The sequence below is a fragment of the Camelina sativa genome, chromosome 11, assembly GCF_030686135.1.
Source record: "Camelina sativa cultivar CO46 ecotype springtype chromosome 11, ASM3068613v1".
Taxonomy (NCBI): domain Eukaryota; kingdom Viridiplantae; phylum Streptophyta; class Magnoliopsida; order Brassicales; family Brassicaceae; genus Camelina; species Camelina sativa.
In genome coordinates, this window is record NC_141890.1 from 39,536,799 (window position 1) to 39,557,727 (window position 20,929).

Below are 20,929 nucleotides of genomic sequence, written 5' to 3' on the forward strand. Positions count from 1 at the left end.
GATGGTATTTCCGAACGAAAGCATCGCCATGTTGTCGAAACCGGTCTCACTCTCCTTGGTCATGCTTCAATGCCCAAAACTTTCTGGACGTATGCTTTTATTGTTGCTGTCTACCTCATTAACCGTATGCCGAGTCTGCTACTCCAATCTATCTCTCTGTTTCAACGACTCTTCGGCAAACCTCCAAACTACCATAAGCTGCGAATTTTTGGCTGTACGTGTTTTCTAGTGGCTTCGTCCTTTTGCCAAGCATAAACTTGCTGACCGCTCTTTACAATGTGTTTTCATTGGATATTCATTTCATCAAAGTGCATATTTATGCCTGGATCCTTCAACTGGTCGGATCTACAGCTCCTGCCATGTCACGTTCGATGAAGCAAGCTTCCCATTTGCCGTAAAATCGGCTGCACAATCACCAATACCGGAGACATCACTTCCCCAGCCGGTGTCCCCCGCCACCGTCATTCCGATTGATCATCGGCCACTCTTACCCTCGCCGCCTGGACTCCCACGCTTGGATCCTCACCATCAGACCATCTCGCTCCGCCTTCATCCTCCGCGCCCCGACATACTCAGGTATGTGATTCTTCACCCTTACGTGCAACTCCTTTGGGCCCTAATATCCAACCAAGCCCATTACAAAAATCTCCTATCAATCCAAATAATCCAGGCCTAACTACAACAAGCCCATCTTCACCACTCCATCACCCGTCTTCTGATCCCACAAATCTATCCTCTCCCACCGTGTCTCCCTCTCCAACGACTACCACGTCTTCGTATCCGTCACCCTCTCCTCCTCAAAATCCTTCACCTCCTCAAAATCAAATCCCACTCGCTCATCCCCAACAATCCCAAAACCAACATCCCATAAGAACAAGAGCCAAAAATAACATCACAAAACCGAACAAGAAACTCACTCTCGCCGCCATAACGGCTCATTTCGCCAGAACCGACGACCGCAACACAGGCTCTCCGCGATCCCAGGTTCCGACCAGCAATGTGTGAAAAAGTAAGTGCACTCAAACGTTATGATACTTGGGATTTGGTACCATCTGCTCCTAACCAAAACGTAGTTGGCTCTCACTGGGTTTTCACAACCAAGTATCATCCTGATGGCTCTATCGATCGTTATAAGGCGCGGTTCGTCGCCAAAGGTTTTCATCAGCAACGTGGGCTTGATTACTCCGACACATTCAGTCCGGTCATCAAAACAACCATAGTTCACACGGTTCTTGAAGTTGCTATCAACCGTACGTGGGACATACGTCAACTTGACGTCAATAATGCCTTCCTACAAGGTACCTTGACGGACGAGCTTTATGTTGTCCAGCCTCCTGGCTTTGTTGATCCTGATCGTCCACACCATGTTTGCAAGCTTAAGAAGGCCCTCTACGGGTTAAAACAAGCATCTCGCGCGTGGTACCATGAAATCCGTCGTTATCTTCTCAATATTGGCTTTGTTAATTCTCTTGCATATACGTCGCTCTTTGTGCATCTAGAAGGTCGTGATATCACCTACATACTTGTTTATGTTGATGATATTTTACTCATTGGAAGTAACTCCTCCATCGTCCACAAGATGATCTCTTTACTTAGCAACCACTTCTCACTCAAAGACTTGGGACACCTCAGTTACTTCCTCGGAGTAGAGGTCATTCGAACTCCTGCTGGTCTTCACCTCATGCAACGGAAATATATCATTGATCTTCTCACCAAAACTAAGATGCTCGCCGCTAAACCCATTGCCACTCCAATGTTGCCGACTCCAAAGTTAAATCTCTCCTCCAGCTCCCCTCTTGCTAGTCCAACCGAATATCAGATGGTTGTTGGTAGCCTTCAGTACCTCTCGTTCACTCGTCCAGATATTGCTTGTGCTGTGAATCGTTTGTCTCAATTTATGCATCGCCCAACGGATCTCCATTGGCAAGCTGTCAAACGCATCTTGCGATATCTTGCTGGCACACCATCACATGGCCTACTCCTCTGACCAGGTACACCCTTATCACTTCATGCCTTCTCCGATGCCGATTGGGCTGGTGATATCGATGACTACGTCTCCACCAACGGTTACATTCTATACCTCGGCGGCCATCCTATCTCCTGGTCCTCGAAGAAGCAACGCAGTGTCACCCGTTTCTCCACAGAAGCTGAATATCGCGCAGTTGCCAACACCGCAGCGGAGCTCCGATGGGTATGTAACCTTTTTACGGAGCTTGGAATACGGTTGCCTTCTCCTCCGGTCATTTATTGTGATAACATGGGTGTCACTTATCTCTGCGCTAATCCGGTCTTCCACTCACGAATGAAGCATATCGCTCTTGATTATCACTTTGTTCACGACACAATTCAGAGTGACGCTCTCCGTGTTGCTCATATCGCCACTAATGACCAACTCGCTGATGCACTTACCAAACCGCTCCCACGTCCGCGCTTTCATCTGCTTAATAACAAGATTGGAGTCCGACAACTCTCTCCATCTTGCGGGAGCGTGTAAGAGCTATGTAAATTAAGGATCTATTTGTAATTTTGTAGTTATGTAATACCTAGGTATCCTCTTGTATCTACTATATATATTGTAAACCTTACATCTAATGTATTCATTTAGCCTACATTATTACAGATGCACAGTTTTTTTTTGTTTTTGCAGTTTTTCTTGATCATTAAAGAGTTCAATTATTTACATATGGTTAGATGCATAGCATGGGAACAAACCACGCGAACAAGGTCGTGGGCAGACGAGGCAATGTTATTATTTCTCATCAGAAGCAAATAAAACAACAGAAAGAGTAATATTTAGTTATTTTATCAAAAACATCTAGTATATACATATAATAATAAGGAAAAATGATTGTCAGCTATCTGAATTACACGTCAACACATAGCCACACAATCAAACAATATAAATGTTCTATTAACTATATGAACTATTGTCATCATATAAGGACATCCATAAACAAACATAGATTATGTGTACAAAACCATAAACATTAAATTTTGACCGGAATTCGGCATTGACCAATGTTGACTGGCATTGACCAGTGTTGACCAGTGTTTTTTTCTAAAAATAATATTTGTTTTTGGTTTTATATTTTTATTATAAATAAATAAATAAAAATTAAATGATTTGTATAATTTACAAAAACAGAATGTAACAACATAAAGTTATATGACAAAAAAATATAAGAAAATTATGTACCAAAAAAAATTAAAAATTTTGTGACAAATAAAATTTGTGGTATATCTAGTAACTAATTTTGTTAATATAGAAAATATACCAAAACTAATATAATAAAACTATACCACCAAAATTTTATGTGTAGTAGATTTTTTTTTATAAAACTATAACAAATATATACCTTTCCGTTTTAAAAATCATTTTTTGTTTTGTATTTTCAAAGATGGAGGTTTTAAATATTTTTTCTTTTTTACCTATTTATAAGATTATGTCATTTGAAATATATCCAAGGCATTGCCAACTATTTCTTTGATTTTAATAGATCAACCTTTGATTTTACAAAATCAACTTTTGTTTTTTAACTATCTTCTTGATATATGTCTTTTATGTAAATAAAGAAAATTTTTATTATTTTCTTCCTTAGTTTTTCTTATTAGAAACAAAGAAATAGTTGGTAATGTCTTGTATATATTTCAAATGACATAATCTTATGAATAAGTAAAAAGAAAAAAATATATCTAAAACCCCACCTTTAAAAATACAAAATAAAAAATGATTTTTAAAAGGAAAATGTATAGATTTGTTATAGTTTTATGAAAAAATCTACTACACATAAAATTTTGGTTGTATAGTTTTATTATATTATTTTTGGTATATTTTATGTATTAACAAAATTAGTTACTAGATATATCACAAATTTTATTTGTCATATAATTTTTAATTTTTTTGGTATACAATTTTCTTGTATTTTTTTTGACGTATAACTTTTTGTTGTTATATTTTGTTTTTGTAAATTATACGAATTATTTAATCTTTTTATTTATTTATCAAAAATACATAAAAACAAAAAAATGTTATTAAGAAAAAAGAAAAAAACATTTTTTTTTAATATTTTTTCTGGTCAATGCTGGTCAACATTGGTTAACGCCGGTGAACATTGGTCAATGCCGGATTCCGACCAAAATTTAATGTTTATGGTATTGTATACATAACCTATATTTGTTTATAAATGTATTTATGTGATGATAATAATTAATATAATTAACAAAATATTTATATTGTTTGTACGTGTGGTCATGTATTGGCGTATAGTTCAAGTAGTTGGCAATCATTTTTCCTAATAATAACATATACACATTTAGTTCTATATAGTATATACTATGCATAAAGATTAGAAAAATCTAAAATGAAACGTAAGACATAAAAAAGCTGTGAGACAGAGAGCGAAGGTTGTCACGGGTCTCGAGTCTCGACTCTCATTAACCAAATTGGCCAATAAGCATCTAGTCATGTTGCCCACACTTTCCTATTTCTTTTTCCGAATTGTTATTTTTGATCATTAGTTCTCTTTTTAAAAAGTTTCCCAACAGATCAGCTTATTGTTAGATATTCATTAATTATTAATAATTGACCCATCAACTGATATCAACATAACGACGCCCGTTTACGTTTCTTCGATTATATATATATATATGTGTGGTTTAATACAATATAAAAGTTGATGTTGACGTTGTGATGCAAAACTACACTAGAACAAAGTATTATATGACTTTGTAACTATTTTGGGTTATAAAAACCAGCATGCAATTATTTGTCTTTGATTAATTAAGGACACTTTCGTTCGAGTTATATTGGACACGAAACTTTATATAAATATTAAGATTTGTATTTCTGCTAGCAACTTATCATTTATTCGTTGAAAACGAATGACTACCATTCTGTTGTCGAGAACAGTCTGATTGTTAGCGATAAATTGATAGTTAGTTAATTACTAGTCAATTCAAATTAGCTTAACCAAATCATGAGTTAGACAGAAATTTAAATGACTGTATAACAAATTTTTATTCCTATTGCAACAACTATGAATCTTATCGGATATGATTGGTCACATAAAATGATATTAGTTTTTCTAATAATCTCTTCATTCAACCCTACCAAAAAAAAAAATCTCTTCATTCAAGCGTCTTTCCACTTAATAACATGCATTAATATGAACTAGATGTTTTTTTAGGTAGTTTGAACTATGAGAATCTCACAAGTGATATTCAATGTTGTTGACTATGTTTACGGTGAATATTTCCATTTTTACACTACAAATTTCCGACAAATATATCTATAAAGGGTATGAAGAACAACAAAAAGGAAATCACTTACGGTTAGTCCATCAATGTCAAATTTTTCGACTCTCTCTCTACATATATGTAAGACCTAGCTAGTCCGATTATGTCCGATTTTGTTTACTTTTTTACTTTGTTGGCTTTATTCATGTAACATTTTTAATGGATAAAACTTAAAACAAATACATTTACGTTACTACCTTAAATTTTAGCTAAATGTTATTGTTTACCTAAGATAACTTGATTCATCTTTGCGCCGTAAAGAGCTTAACCGTTTGCTTTATATACGTTGGTTCCCTTGTACATACTTATTATTTTGCTTTGTAGACTTGATATATATGTAGAATATTTGTTAATCTGGAAAGCAACCAAGTCCTTAAAACAAGTGTTTCATTTAGTAAATATGCCACTATATCCTCGATAAATTTATTCTGCAAACTTTTTCATATTCTTTTTGCTGAAAACTGTGGTAATAATTTTTGTAAGAAAAAAAAATCGTCAGCAAAAAAAATTGTTACTTCGAGCGGATAAAAAGCAATTTTTTCGAATGAATGACAAAATAAATGTTTTGTTATAACGTGTTTTTTTTACTAACAAATCTCCTTAAGGATAATATGTGAGCACATATATTATGTGTAAATAGTAGTTTTTAAACTCTAAACATTTTAAATTTTTAATGTAATTTTTTTTCCACCCAATAGTAACAAAGCATGACACATCACATAGCCACAATTCCATATGTTTTGTGGACGTTAGTTTCTCGTTCGTTTAGACTCTGATAAGTAAATGGAGACCAACGGTGTGTACTTCTCATATTTGCATATCATTTTTTTGGCATCTAAAATATTTATAACCAAAGTATTCGTTTTACGTAATTAAAACAAAAGAACAAATTGCACGAGCTTGGTAAGGTTGATACAAACAAAAGCCAAAAAAATAAATTGACTGAACGAATATATATAACGTATAATAGGAATCTTATTGGTGGAATGATTTTTAACTGTACGGTTCACAAGTGGTCTGAACAACCGAAGAAGTTTTACAGACACGTGATTCCCAACAAATAACACTCTCTCGTGACACATTAAATTTTACTTTTGTTATCTTTGTTTCTCACTGAAGTAGCACTTTATAGTTTTTGTCTATACCAAAAAAAAAAACAAAAAAAACAAGTTACAGTATTATTTTATCTTTTGAAATAAAGATGAACAAAAAAAATTCGAATTTGACTGGCCGCATTAATAGATAATAAGCCTGATTATAAAATTCTAAAGAAATCATAGGTTTTTTTTTTCTTGATACAGAAGAAATTATAGTTTGCACACATGAAGTATCAACGTTTCTAGTAAACTAAAAACCCCCATAAAGATGAAATGATGGAGAATATATTAAAATATGTAAGCAAGTAATCTAAAAGAACATGTGCCGGTAACTCATGGATCGAGCTAAGATCATTTCAAATAAATATTTTACGATAACAAATGATTAAGATATTAATGCTGCTTAGATCAAAATTCATTTTCAAAGTCTACTCAAACCTCGTGCAAAGTATTGGGTATTATTTACATGGCAGCCTCAGATCAATTATGGCGGTTTGTTATAAAAAAGATTCAGTTACCAATTATTCAAACATATATTTAAATTATATGTTATCGTAAAAAGTAAGTTGAAAAATAATTTGGAATTTGGATAGTATAAGACCGTAAAGTAAAAGAATAATATGTTCTTATGGTCAATAAGTTATGGATGCGAGTACATATTTTTTTGGTAAAGGGATCAAAAAGCACATTATTAACCTGATTTTTTTTATAAATGAAAGAAATATAGAAAATTGCATTGTATAACTCAAAAAATATTATAATTCATTCAATAGCTATATTAACCATATAAAAGTAATATAGTGTATATTTACTATAATAATTACAATATTAACCCTCCTGTTATTACCCTCTACCACTATTCTCTGCTATCACCTCCGCCTCTCACCGCCGAAAACCACCTCCAGTCGCCATCGCCGGAAACCATCTCCGACCGCCACTGCCGGAAACTACCTCCGGCCACCACTGCCGGAAACCACCTCCGGCCATCCCACCACTCCAGCCACCCTCCACTACTGCCGGCCACCCTCCACCACCGCCGGTCTCCTTCCACCACCACCTCCTCCAAACTATCAACACCACCCCCATTGGTAATTTTTCCTACCATATTAGTATGCTATATTCTTAAATACATTATCAATTTTGGCTACTGCACTAATTCACCCAAGAAATATAGTAAGAAGTAACATGTTAAAGAGAAAAAAAAAACTAGAAACTAATTTTGTTTGAAATAATCGATAAAATCTCCTTATATTTAAGTAATATGAGAACTTGTAGAAATATATTCATTGGTAAACAAAAGAAGTGGTCGAAATTATAATGATACCCACCAATTATAGTTTTTTTTTTCATTAGAAACAGTACATTTTGTCAACTCATAAGAATTTTCATGAAAATATTAATAACTAAGTGGACTATCAAAATACTTTATGTGAAAATTTTATGTTATCTTAAAAGTGTTATCCTTTACATTCTAGACTTCTAGTGTTCTATCTAAAGCTCAATAGTAATTCATTTATTCTTTGCCAGGATATGTGCTTATCCTACGAATGATACCGTCAGATTATTAAACTTACATGAACAATTAACAATTTAAATGGAAACATACATTTCTACCAATCAAACAATAAAGTTATAACATAGCAGCAAAATGTATAAATGAGTACACCTATATACTGTATGTGCGTATATATATAAGTTGGTTACTGGATGATGTGAGGGGCCAAAATTATGTATTTACTTTCTCACTTATAAATGTTTATTAGGGAAAAAAATATATAATATTCTAAAAATAAAAGAGAACATTCATATGATTCGATATGTCCGTTTCTGTTAACTTTCTTCTACGAAATTGATTACGACATACTGTGCCACGTCAGCCTCCCAACCAAGTCAATTCGTGTCAATCCACCCAAACAAAATAGTTTCTTACAATATATTGTAATGAAGAAGATATATTCATATGATCATATCTAATTATCTTCAATCTTGAGGTGATCAATGGTTTTGCAGAAAAAGATTTGAATATTTAACACACTAACAAGTCAAAATTATGTTGAATAGATCTAACCAACCGTTAAAGATTTAGTCAAATATAGAATCATTACAAGTTTTTATATGAAGATATCGCATCTAATAATTAATTTAATTATTGTCAATCGGTTATAAATTATTACAAAAATAATTACTTCGAATCTCAATCGGAATTATTTGATACATCTTATATATTTTGATATGTAGATGTGGTGGATATAATAAACAAACAATCGCATTAATGATGAACGTCTTATATCTCTAGACAAACTTATACAAGTTGGAAGAAAATTTAAAGATCATATCTATATGGGAATCTCAAAAAATAACAGAAAAAAAGATAGAATTTTAGGATAAAAACTTTTTGTGGTTTGCTTGGAGGCATTGCCAACTAAACAATATCTGTCTCTATATGTATGAATTATGATGTATCCCTCCCTATTCATATACTCATAGTCTCATATGCATGCACATGTTACATACACATGTTACATACACATACATAAATATATACTCTATATATATCTTTAAGATTATTATATAAAATTGTTTCATTAAATTGGCAACGTAACGTGACTTCGATGCAAGAATGCGTCTTCTTGTTTCCAACCTTCCAATGATATTATTTAGACAGCTCTATCTCTATCTTAACGACTCATTTCCTTTCTTTGGATTGTATCACACTCTATCCACACAAATGACACAACTCACTTCTCATCTAATCATATTTTATTTTTTCATGTTTTTTTTCTCTTTCTATAGATAATTCTTACAAAAATGAAAGTATAAAAAATCATATACATGGGTTAGTTTATGTTATCACCGGACGCACTCGGTGTGAACTTTGGTCTCTCTCTCTAGTTAGAAACACTAAACAGGACCGGTCCAATCAACATTGTCTTATACTAGTCGAATTTTTTTTGTTCCTTCTATGATTTTAAATTAAAATTTTTGTAAACAACAACTTCTTAATTAAAAGAGTTTTTGTTTTTTTTGGATAATCTGCAATGATTGATTACTAGAAACAAAACGTAGTCTAATTTTTTTTAGCTTAACCCGCTTTTGAACCGAACATGTCTATAAAATAATGTGTATGTCTTTTTCAACTTTAATTTCTATATTAGCAAGCTGGAAGTTTATAGTTTAATACAATTGTGGAGAAGAAAAAATTGAAAAACAAAAGAGGATAAGGCCAAGGCTGGGCCCGAAACCGAACCTAATTTGATAACAAATCTAAATTTGATCCATTCCATAAGACTTATGAAACTTTTGCCGTCCGGGTAACATCAGTTGGAGGGTCATGCTATCACACACAAACCCGATCCGAAGTTATATTCTATTACACGTTACGTCATACGTTTGAAATTAAATTGATTTATATAATAATTTCAAGATTATTATAAAAGTTATCAGGAACACTTCATAATCCACACAAAGTGAATCTTGATGCATGCACTCATATCATATACTCATATTCTCCAAATGAATCATAGTGCACTTCATATTCTCCCTTGTCTCTTTGCAACAACACAAGAATTGAGGTGTCATAAACAAACCATGCATGAACGCTCTCATTCAGAAGAGTCATTTCCCCCCCCCCCCCCCCCCCTCTCCCCGGTTTTATCACAACTCACGTCTGAAGACTTTATAAATTCTTCAAAAAGAAGAAACAAATTTTATAATTTTAATAGATTTTGGGATAAACAAAATTTTATCAAATTTGTAACGTAATACAAGTTAATTTTCAAAAATCGTTTAAATATTTTTTAGTAAGGATTAAAATGACTTCATATACTTATTTAATGTTCGAAGATGATTTAGATCGTTATAATCATACGATTAGTTAGAATCTCTAAACCGGTTTTATCTCGGTTTACCATTAACCGTCTATGTTGGGGGGGTGGGGGGGGGAAGTTATATTTCTCACAATAATGTATGTTGATTTTAATATGATTTTTTAAAACTATCGTCAAGGCATCCCATGGCCTTACTAAAATCATGACCCCAAGTTATACACAAGAGGGTCCCAAAGCACGTATCAAGTTAGATTACAAAACAATTTGTGGAGGTTGCTTAAGAAGACGAGCAAAGGCCCAAAAACTTAAACGTAAAGCCCAATCGGTTATTTTATTATTTATTAATAATATATTCCGTAATTAATTGAAATTTGAATTAATTTTGTTTTTTTCCTTTTCTTCTCTAGCGGAAGCCAAAAAAACGAGCTTGTGCGCAGCAAAAGAAATAACAGAAAACACAGAGAAGTGAGAGAAGAGAGAGAAGAGAGAGAGAAACTAGAGAGAAGAAATGTCAAAGTTTCTTGGTTCTTCGTTAATGGCGGTTACGAGTTTCTGTTGATTTCTCTTCAACCTTAAGAAAATTTCAAAATCTCCCATCTCTATCTCCTCCGTTTCGTTCTTCTCTTCTTTCTTCTTCTTCTTTCTCCAAGAACCCTAAATTTCGCTCCCTCCGACCACCGTACTGACTTCATCGGCTCGATTCGGGGATCTACGGTGGTGATAGTTAGCTATGGATGCTCCGGTTAACTCCAATTCGATTCAGGTGTGTCTCTTAGCTCTTTATCTTTGTTTATCTTCTTGTTCGTTAGTTAGTCTGCGCGGAGATGTAACTGAGAATTTTTAGAGTGCTCGCGAATCGTTTCTATGTAATGTGTTTGCTATTTCTTGGTTCGATTTCGAATCAAATCATTAGTGGAGTGAGGTTTATAGAGGATCTCAAAGAAGGGATTCACTTGATTTGCGTTCTGTTAGGGTTTGTGTATGAGGATATAACAAATACTATGTGCTTAGGAGTCCCGAAGTGAAGAGAACTAAGATCTTTAACATATAAGATTCAAGAGTTCATTTCCAATTGTTTTTTTTTTTTGGGATTCATATAAGTACCCATGGACGTTGACGTTGGTATTACAAAAAATGGTTATATTAATCATTTACTTGCAATAGTTATGTTCTCCTAACGCTGTTGTATCTTATGCTTGTCATTATTGTTCAGCGAGTGAAGGTTTATCGTTTGAATGAAGATGGTCAATGGGAGGATCGAGGAACTGGATACGTTACTATGGACTATATGGAGGTTTGTTCTAATTCCTGGATCCCTCCTGCGGCCAAAAGTTCTGCAGTGCGCATTCTGGAAATAACTTGTAGCTAAATGGAAACGCTAAAACATGCAGCGATCGGAAGAACTCGGTCTAAATGTCATTGATGAAGATGATAATGCGACATTGCTTGTACACCGCGTAAGCACTGAGAATATCTACAAGCAGCAAGATGGTACGCCTTGTGTATTGTGTTTTTATTAACTATTGTATCTTCGGTTGTAGAGTTTGTTTGCATAACCGGGTATCTGTATCAATGTACAGACACAATCATCTCATGGAGTGACCAAGAGCTTTCAGCAGACTTGGCTTTGAGCTTTCTAGAGACTGCCGGATGCACTTACGTATGGTGAGTGCAATAAAAGTTCTATTGTCTTCTTTTGGAGGAGCCTCCATTCTACAGATCATTCCCCTGACTACAAAAATGGTGCTTCGTCCTATTCAGGAATCTAATATCCAGTATGCAACAAGTTCTACATTTCAATGCTCTGAACGGTGAGATTTTTCCTGACCAAAGTATTTGTTCAACTTTCATATCAGTCTGATTTTCTGCTTATATTTAACTCTTATATTTTCATTTTCTTATTATATGATCAATGTGTCATAGGGCTGGGTTTGAGGTTTGCATTTTAATATTTCTGTAACAGTAGTTTAAGGGGTTTACCTAGATAGAGTTATGGATTTGTGTGGCCAGTTGCTCATTCACCATCTGTGAACAGTTAGACTTCCGAATAGTTGACAAAAAATAATTTGTTTCAGAACTTTCACAGTGATGAAACTTTTGATCAATTTCTAGCACTAATTATACTAATATTGAATCTTGTATTGAAATATAATCATAATGATGACTGCAACTTTTTGTTTCAGCACTATCATGACGATTTGAACATTTGATGGCTTTCCAAGCATTGTTTTTTTTTTCTCCATGTATGTTTTCTATGTAATGGTCACAAATTTTGTATTTGACAACATAAATATCTTTGCTTGAGCAGGCGAAACGTTTGACAACGTGATCAGTGAGTTAGAGAAACTTCCTGTTGTCAACCGTTCTAATCTTCCCCTAATACTCAAGGTTCTAAGATAATAGTGATTGTGTGCTTTCTTTGCTTGTGGTTAACTGAGAGCTATACCCTTCTTTATAGTATCTGTTGTAGTTGAGACTTTAAGACTGTTTTTCTCTTGATTACTTTTGGATACCTACTTTTTTTTTTTATTACTTTCATTTGTCTTTTCATCGTCTGGAGTACTACCGATTTTTCAAAGTTTCTTATGATGATTTGTATCTCCCAGAACTACGATTGTATGTTCTCATCTTTATTTACGCTCTCAGTGCTTTTATGTTCAATTGATAAGTGGATATTTCTTGTGTTAAGTAGTGCCAGTATTATCCTGATTTTGCATTCTAGGTCTCTATTTTATCGAGGATTTGATGTATTTGTTTCTTTCTTCCTTGCAGATTGTTACTAAATATGGCAGCGCCGATGAGATGCGATTAATCGAACTTATGTTGAAGGATGTAAGTAATAAGTGCATTCCAAAGTTCTACTGTTTCTTTTTGTATGAAAGAAGTGGGTTGTGATTCTCGTCCTCTCTTCATTTTAGTGTAATACCTTAATTTTGTTCGCTCTGGGTAGTATACTTTTACAAGCAAAGGTTTTTGGTATCTGAGCTATTTCGTCTTAAATCATATAGCCGAGATGTAATCTTGTAGTGCTTTCATCACCTTTTTAGGTTTTATTCTTGTTAATTTTTTCAAGGACTGACACTGAAACCCTCCTTAACCTACTTTCTTTCCTGATATCTTGATGCAGGATGCTTTCTTTCAGAAATTGATGGCTGTATTTGAAGCCTGTGAGATCAAAAAAGATGTTGATGGCCTTCACATCATGTTCAATATTGTCAAAGAAATCAGTTATTAATCACATACATCTCAACATCATTTTTTCTTACTCAAGCTTCTATATTTTGTGTTATAAGCTGTATCTTGTTTTTATTTTTATGCAGTTTCGCTCAACAGTTCTCAGATCCTGGAGATTATCTTAGGGGATCAACTGTTAATGAAACTTATCGGGTGCCTTGAGTGTAAGCTTCAAGACTCTGGTTGAACGTTGATGATTATAACTTTCAGTGGCGAAGAAGGGCATGACAAGTAGGATGTAGCTGTTTTGTATCTATGGGATAGATGAGAGCGTTTAATTGTATATCATGTGGACTTAAACTGGGAACTTCTCACCAATGGAGAGTGAAATATTTGCGTGCTCTTTGGTGGACTGTTTTTTCCTATCTCCTGTTAATTAAAATGTTATAGGCCAAATTTTTTTTCGTGCCCTCTTCGTAATGTTTTGAGCTAACGGATTCTAAATGTTTTGTTTCTCCTCACAGATAATCCCGATGTTCCCAAGTCTCAACAACACCGGACTTTTCTGAGAGAGGATGTTGTTTTTAAGGAGGTAATATAAAGTTCTCGTATGTTCATGATTCCATGTAATTCTGGACCATATTAGCATGAACTGTGCTTAGGGAACAGATAATTCTGGACCAACATTCTGTGGGATTTTTGTGGAAAACATTGTTATTGAACCTCACTACTGTTTGCAGGTTATACCATTTACAAATCCAATGGTTCTCTCGAAGATACACCGAACATACAGAATTCGTTATCTGAAGGTTCAATCCCATGAAATCTTCTGAAAACATTTTACGAAATTTGTTTTTTTTTTTGGGATTTTGGTCTCACCTTTTTCTCAACATTCTGCAGGATGTTGTTTTAAAGAATGCATTAGATGATGCTACATCCGCAAGTCTAGATTCAGTAATCAATGCAAACAATGCTGCTGTAAGCCATCTAGATAAACAATCTCAAACTTAACGCATTGAATGCAATACTTATGCACCTCATATGTTGCTTTCTTAATGACTATGTTCTGTAGGTTGTTACACTGCTGAAGGATGACATCCAAGAATTATTTGCAAGGCTACAGTCACCTTCTACATCTGATGAATCAAGGAATAATTTGGTATTCCCTGCATCCGTCATATCTAAGATTATGGTCTTTTTGTAATTCATTGAGTATTGTATAAAAATGGTTATTTTAGTTGAAATCCATGAATAGCCCTGCCAATAAGATTCTCTGATTTTAGGCAGAGTCCTGTCGTTAAGGGTCCTGTCGTTAAGATTCTTAGATGCAAAAATTCCAAACATTTGTGTCTATTCAAATATTAAGGCATTGAAAGGATTCAGCTTAATTCAGAGATTTTTGGGGACAGCAGTGATGTCTCTATCAACAACATAAAACTAATAGATGCATACTATATATCTTCATCAAAACCATATACAGTTTCTTGGGTGAGTTTGACTGATGTTTTTTTATCCTCCAAAAATAGGTGGACTTTTGGCAAGAATTTTGTCTTTTAACCAAGAGATCACAGAAGGTATCGGTCTTGAGGTACGTACTTTTTAGAAACTGATTCTGTTGTACTGAGAATTAGTCTTCTGAAATGGATCATGTATGCCGCAGTTATTGCATTATCATTTGCGGATTGTCAATTTTCAGTGCAGAAGAGAGTGTTGTCATATTCTGTATCTTATGTGGCTGCTTGTCTATTTACGTATCTTGTAGGGAACTTATCAATGATGGTCTTTTTGACATTATTGCGGATGTCTTGAAGAGCCCGGATAAGAAACTCGTATTAATGGGGTATATTATTACCTTGAACTAATTATACATGATAGATTGGTTGTGAATTCTTTTAGTTATTATTGTCTTAGGCCCCCAGTCTCATCTGGGTTCTTGAGGAAAAAACAAGTACAAAATTTTCTAGTTCTATACTCAAGAGAATTATTTTCTGTTGGATGCAGGGCACAAGTCCTTAGTATATTGGTGGCTCAAGATTTCACCCTCCTCTGCTCTTATGTTGTTCGACCGGAAAATCCCCTCCTTGGTCTCTTGGTAATTTTTCTTTAACTCTTGTTGGATTGTTTTTCTTTTCAGCTGCGAGGTTTTTCCTGTTTCTTTCTATATTAAAATGAAGTAATAATTGGTTTTGGTTATGTGCAATAGGTTAAGGGAATGATGGAAGATTTTGGTGATAAATGTGTGGACATTATTCAAAATGTACTGGGATTAGATGGAACTCAGGTGCAATTCACCAATGATCAGAAGAAGATGGTATTCTCCTCTTTTTATATGTTCCGTTGTATAAAAAAGTCACAGTCAAGCAAGGTCATCGAGAAAACGTTGCTATATTTCTTCTGACTTTGCATTTCTGTTCTGATTGGTTATGGTTGCATGTAATAGTTACTAGAGGAGAAATGTTACAAATGGTTTCTGTGAAGTCCACATAGAGTTAGTTTTTTCTTGCCTTCTATTGTTAATTCTTTGACACATATCTGTTATAATGTTGGGTATAAGACCGGTAATTCTCCTTTTTCTAAACTGCAATATATCTTGATTTCTATTAAATAATCTTTGATAAAATTTCCAATTTTGTAGCAAGGGAACATTTTGGATATTTTCTGTGAGAAGCATCTACCTGAATTAGCTGATTTCATAATGGCCTCATGTCCTGAAAGACCCGGCGATACAGTTGGCAGCCATCGTGGGGCAAAGAGCGAAGTCCTATTGGCGATTTGTGAATTGATGTGCTCTTGCGTTCAGCTGGATCCATCCAGGACAAAGTAAACTTTATGATGATTATCACATTATTTCTGTTATATTCTCAGTAGTAGTCTTCTAATATTCTTGTGCATTTTCTTCTCTTGTCTGCTACGTGCAGTTTTCTCCATAACAATGTGACAGAAAAGGTTTTGCTTCTCACACGACGAAAGGAAACATTCCTAGTGGCTGTGGCGGTGCGATTTGTCCGCAATCTCCTCTCTGTCCATGTAAGTAGTCCTCAATCAGCATTTTTTCATATAATGACTTTGGCAAGACAAATATTAGTTTATCTGTATTAGCTGAAAATTAAGGCTCAGAGGTCTTTTGTAATTTAAAATAACAATAATTTTAACGGTAGTTCATGATTCTTGTGAACATGTGCTCAAAGTCATCACATAAAATTACTCTGGTAAGGTTCAATTTCAGTGTCGCATGTCATATTAAAACTGAGATTTTTTTTTCCACTTGCACGAACATGAGAATATTTTCTATAATGGCTACAAAAAGTTCTATGAAGAAAATAAGTTATGCAATTTCTAAAATATTGTTCTATTTCAGAATGATAATGTTCAGAATTACATTGTCGAGAACAACACGCTGAAACCGATTATAGATGTTTTTGCTGCCGATGGTCACCGAGACAATCTGCTGAGTTCTGCTGTCTTAGCGCTTCTTGTGCACATATACAAGGTTCCTAATTTTTCATCCATTTCTCTTTCAGTTTTTAGGGGTGTTCCTCTGTACATATTACTGTTTTGTGTGCAGAATAATGCAGTGTTGGCCGAATATGTAGTTGGCACATTTTGGGACCAGTTAGCTCCATTTGAGCACCTGCCTTCCATCCGGGATTTCAAAACGGAATATGAGGGGGTATCATTCCTCGATCTAAACTCCTACTTTGAAAAATTTTCCTACAGTATTCTATATTCAACAATGTGTCATTGTGTGTTCAGCTCATAGAAAGTAGGAGACCAAAGAGCACCAATAATGATCAATCTGATATGATACAACATGGGAGTGCTCTGGATGAAGAAAAGTCAGCTGAGCCACAAAATTCCAATGTCACTGCTGCAAGGTCTGCGATGAAAGAAGCTGAGCCTCATAGTTCCAATGTCATAGCTGCAAGTTCTGGTGCTTCTAGTACACAGATGAAAGAAGCTGAGCCTCATAGTTCCAATGTCATAGGTGCAAGTTCTTCTTCTCAGAGGTATTTCTTTCTATTCTCTCTTGATAGAAATTCATGGAAGGATGAGGTGCATCATAAGCAAAACAACTAATAGTTAATGGATTTGCTTTCTGTTGTCTATTAATCATAATAGCAAGAGGTCTGGAGGTTTGGTTGATTATGAGGATGACGAAGATGATGAAGACTGTAGAGAAATTGAGCAAGAGAAGCGTAAAAGACCGAGGCTCTCTCCAACAAGTGAAGAAAATAAGAACTCCTCTCCAGAACAAGGTGGCGAAGCTAAGGAACCTGGAGAACTCTAGGAGCTAATGACCGATAGCAGCAATAGTTGTAGATGGAAGAAAATGACAACATGTAGATGTAAAGAGATGTTGTGATTAAACATCCCCGACAATAGATAGGATTTTCGGTATATCATCTCTAATTTTTTTGAGTATAGAAAGCTGTCCACAAAAAGAAGAAACTGTGAATAGCCACAATAGACGTTTTGAAACATTTGGATGGTCCGTGCAAATGAGTCTCTGCAATTGCATTTTTGTAAAAAAAGGGCAACCTTTTATTGAAACTGGGGATTTTTACTTGTTTGCTCAACAAGTGAAGATAGAGAGGACCCAAAATCTACTTTTGTTTTTAAAGTATGGATGTTTATCCTCGTGTTGTTTCCATAGTTTACGTTGGAGTTGTAAGTTTGATTGGAAATCATATCTAAAGAAAGCTCACCCAAAACTTTGCAATGCCTTTTTTTTTTTTTTTTTTTAAGAGTATTCAATTAAAAAAGATATGTGTAATGGGCTATTTCCTGATTAAACTCATACAAAATCCTCTTGGGGCCAACGCATAAACATCAAACCGAAACTAAACTATTGGAATTCAAAATCGACCAGGTTCACAAACCGAAATAAACCAGGACTTCCGGTAAGCCTGGACGACACTAGAACACGTTGTAGCCGCCTTCTAACAGATCTGCAGATGTTTACTAGAACAGGACTTCCGGTAAGCCTGGACGACACTAGCCGAACGGAGATGGTGATCCAAGATCCGTTTCCATCCGTTACCGTAGAGCCTTTTTGAGAAAGAGGAAGAGAACTGAGCTCGTCTTTGTCGAGGAGGCTTCTTGCTTAGTCGTGAGGGAGAAAGACAATAGGGAGTAGATGAAGAGACCTTCGATGGTGGCTTAGCTTTACTGGATCAGAGACTACCTCCCCTATCGAAACCGATCCCGTGAAACCTCCAGAATCTCTAGTCCCCAGATCTAACTATCTTTCCTCTCGTTTCTCGCCGTGAATCTTCCTCTTCTACTCCGCATCGCTACACTGCCGGTAGAGCTCTTACCATAGGAGTCGTGCAGATGCTTCTCCCCTCAACTGTCCCCTTGATTTTGATCCAATAGTTTCGCCGAAAAGATGCAATAAGTCGCGGATGAAGAACCATGAGCCGTAGGGTCCTCATCGTTACCGGAATTGACAGAAGACCCGCCGTCGGTGCACGAATTTGTGATCAGAAGAGAAAATCTTTTGAGAGAAAAATCGCCGCGAGTGAGATCCACACGCGCGACTTCCCCGAAAGTTCTTTAACTTTGTAATTTTTCAATGGAAACTTCAAGATTATATTTTAAATATTATATTTGTATCAATGTATCATAGTAATTTAATTTGGAAAAGTATTGATTATGCTTTCTTTTATATAAGGTGTTAAGAAAAATCCTTTACAAAACATATCAAACAAGAAATAGGAAAATATCAAGAAAGAATGAGTGTGTGTAAAAAAAAAAAATCAAGAAAGAAAGAATATTGTTGCTAAATAAAGAGAAGGAAAAAAAATAAATAGGAAAGAGGGTAATTTGGTAAATACTGTCTCTCTTATGAAAATAATTAGAAAAAAGAGTTGCGAATACTTTTGTCTCTCTCTCTCTCTATATTTCGTCTTCCTCTTCGCTCTACGCCGCCTTCTCACTCTCTCTGTTTCTCTCAGATTGGCTCAATCTTCTCCATTAATTCCCCCCCTCCCAAACCAAACGAAGCACGCTCTTTCAAGCATCCTCTTGGTTGGTGGTCTCTCGTCTCAAACCAAATTGTAAGTTTTCTCCACTTTCTTTTACAAAGTTTCGTCTAGATCTTGGAATTGAGTAACTAGATCGGTAAAACCTAGTTTCGATTTCTCTGGATATAATCTCAAAGTTTTGGAATTTACGAATCAAATCTTATTGTGATGTTTTAGGTAGCGAAACCCAGTTTTTTTTTTTTTTTTTTAAATCGTCGCATCAAGTAGAAACCCTAATTTCGAATCCCTCTGATTAGGGCTAAAACCCTAAATTGCTCAAATTCTCACTTTTGTTTTGTTTGGTACGCAGAGATATGTCTGATGCAAAGAATGAGAATACACAAGTTGCAGCTGATAGAATCAAGGCTGCGACACTCTCTGCTGCTAAAGGTTTAAGTCGTACACAAGCTGAGCGAGCAGCTGCTGCAGCGGCGAGAAACGTTAACGCTTATGGGCAAAAAGAAGAAGGTCCGAGTAGATGGCAGGAGAAAAGGGAACTAAAGAGGCAGATGTATCTGATGAGTACTGAGAAAGCTGTTAGGCTTGGTGAAAGGAAAGACAAGTCCATGTCAGCAGCTTCCGCTGGAAGTGCTTCGACGGCTTCTCAGTGCCAGAAATGTTGTCAGACTGGACACTGGACGTATGAGTGTAAGAACGAGAGGGTTTACATCTCGAGGCCTTCGAGAACCCAGCAGCTTAAGAACCCTAAGCTGAGAATGAAGCCTTCTATTGATGATCTTGATGGTAATGATGATGATGAAGAAAGGCGTGATGCTGCAACTAATGGGAAAGCAGAAGTTGAGAAGCGGTCTAAGAAGAGTAAGAGGAAGCACAGGTCAAAGTCTGATTCTGGAAGTGACAGTGAAGCCTCTGTGTTTGAAACAGAGAGTGAATCATCTGGAGAGAGTAGTTCAGGATACAGTTCATCTTCTGACTCAGAGGAGGAAAGGAGGAGGAGGAGAAGGAAGGCAAAGAAGAGCAAGAAGAAGCAAAAGCAGAGGAAAGAAAGGCGAAGAAGATACAGCTCTTCTTCATCGGAGTCATCTGAGTCAGAGTCAGCTTCGGACTCAGATTCTGATGAAGACAGAAGCAGTAGGAAGAAGAAGAGCAAGAGACACAGCAACAAACGCCGTTGAATTGGTTTAAGGGAATCGAAAAGTGGATGAAATTTTCTTAGAGAATCATTTTGAGCTTCATGAAGAATACTCAGTGCTATGTTTCTTCTTTTTCCCTCAAAGTTCAACTTTACTTTTTGTCAGCCATATAATGGTTTTGTGTTGTAACAGACTGATGAATCTTAGAATCCCCTTAAGTTTTTTCAGAGCTCAATAGCTCTTGTAGAAGTTTATAAACCCAAAAGAAAGTTTTCATAAAATGTTACACATGTTCTGGTAGTGTGGGTTTGATTGACATTATATACTTGCAAGGATGGAGGATTTTTTTGGGCATAAGCAAGATCGATCCATTGTCTTATATAGAAGACACCAACCCAACCTAACCCTCAACATAG

General features: G+C 35.4%; 2 protein-coding genes across 5 annotated transcripts; both read left to right on the forward strand.

The window, feature by feature from the left end:
- Window positions 1-9,831: 9,831 nt before the first annotated feature.
- Window positions 9,832-18,105, forward strand: LOC104725435 (uncharacterized). Of its 4 annotated transcripts, none has more exons than XM_087475992.1 (25): window positions 9,832-9,964; window positions 10,398-10,530; window positions 10,627-10,982; window positions 11,433-11,513; window positions 11,611-11,710; window positions 11,800-11,884; window positions 11,981-12,030; window positions 12,528-12,607; window positions 12,992-13,051; window positions 13,347-13,446; window positions 13,540-13,800; window positions 13,918-13,985; window positions 14,134-14,202; window positions 14,294-14,371; window positions 14,466-14,552; window positions 14,920-14,981; window positions 15,156-15,233; window positions 15,395-15,485; window positions 15,597-15,704; window positions 16,029-16,213; window positions 16,312-16,420; window positions 16,752-16,883; window positions 16,959-17,063; window positions 17,147-17,400; window positions 17,513-18,105. In XM_087475992.1, the coding sequence occupies exons 13-25, from the start codon at window positions 14,155-14,157 to the stop codon at window positions 17,679-17,681; spliced, it is 1,506 nt and encodes a 501-aa protein (XP_087332118.1). In that variant the 5' UTR covers window positions 9,832-9,964; window positions 10,398-10,530; window positions 10,627-10,982; window positions 11,433-11,513; window positions 11,611-11,710; window positions 11,800-11,884; window positions 11,981-12,030; window positions 12,528-12,607; window positions 12,992-13,051; window positions 13,347-13,446; window positions 13,540-13,800; window positions 13,918-13,985; window positions 14,134-14,154; the 3' UTR covers window positions 17,682-18,105. The 4 variants fall into 4 exon arrangements, with proteins under 4 accessions (XP_087332118.1, XP_087332116.1, XP_087332119.1 ...); XM_087475990.1 differs by having other exon boundaries at window positions 13,540-13,617; XM_087475993.1 differs by lacking the exon at window positions 12,528-12,607 and having other exon boundaries at window positions 9,853-10,530.
- Window positions 18,106-19,130: 1,025 nt separating this feature from the next.
- On the forward strand, window positions 19,131-20,794 carry LOC104725436 (uncharacterized). The gene is made up of 2 exons (XM_010444100.3): window positions 19,131-19,452; window positions 19,730-20,794. Exons 1-2 carry the CDS (start codon window positions 19,241-19,243, stop codon window positions 20,553-20,555), a joined length of 1,038 nt encoding a protein of 345 aa, XP_010442402.2. The 5' UTR covers window positions 19,131-19,240; the 3' UTR covers window positions 20,556-20,794.
- The last annotated feature ends 135 nt before the right edge of the window (window positions 20,795-20,929 follow it).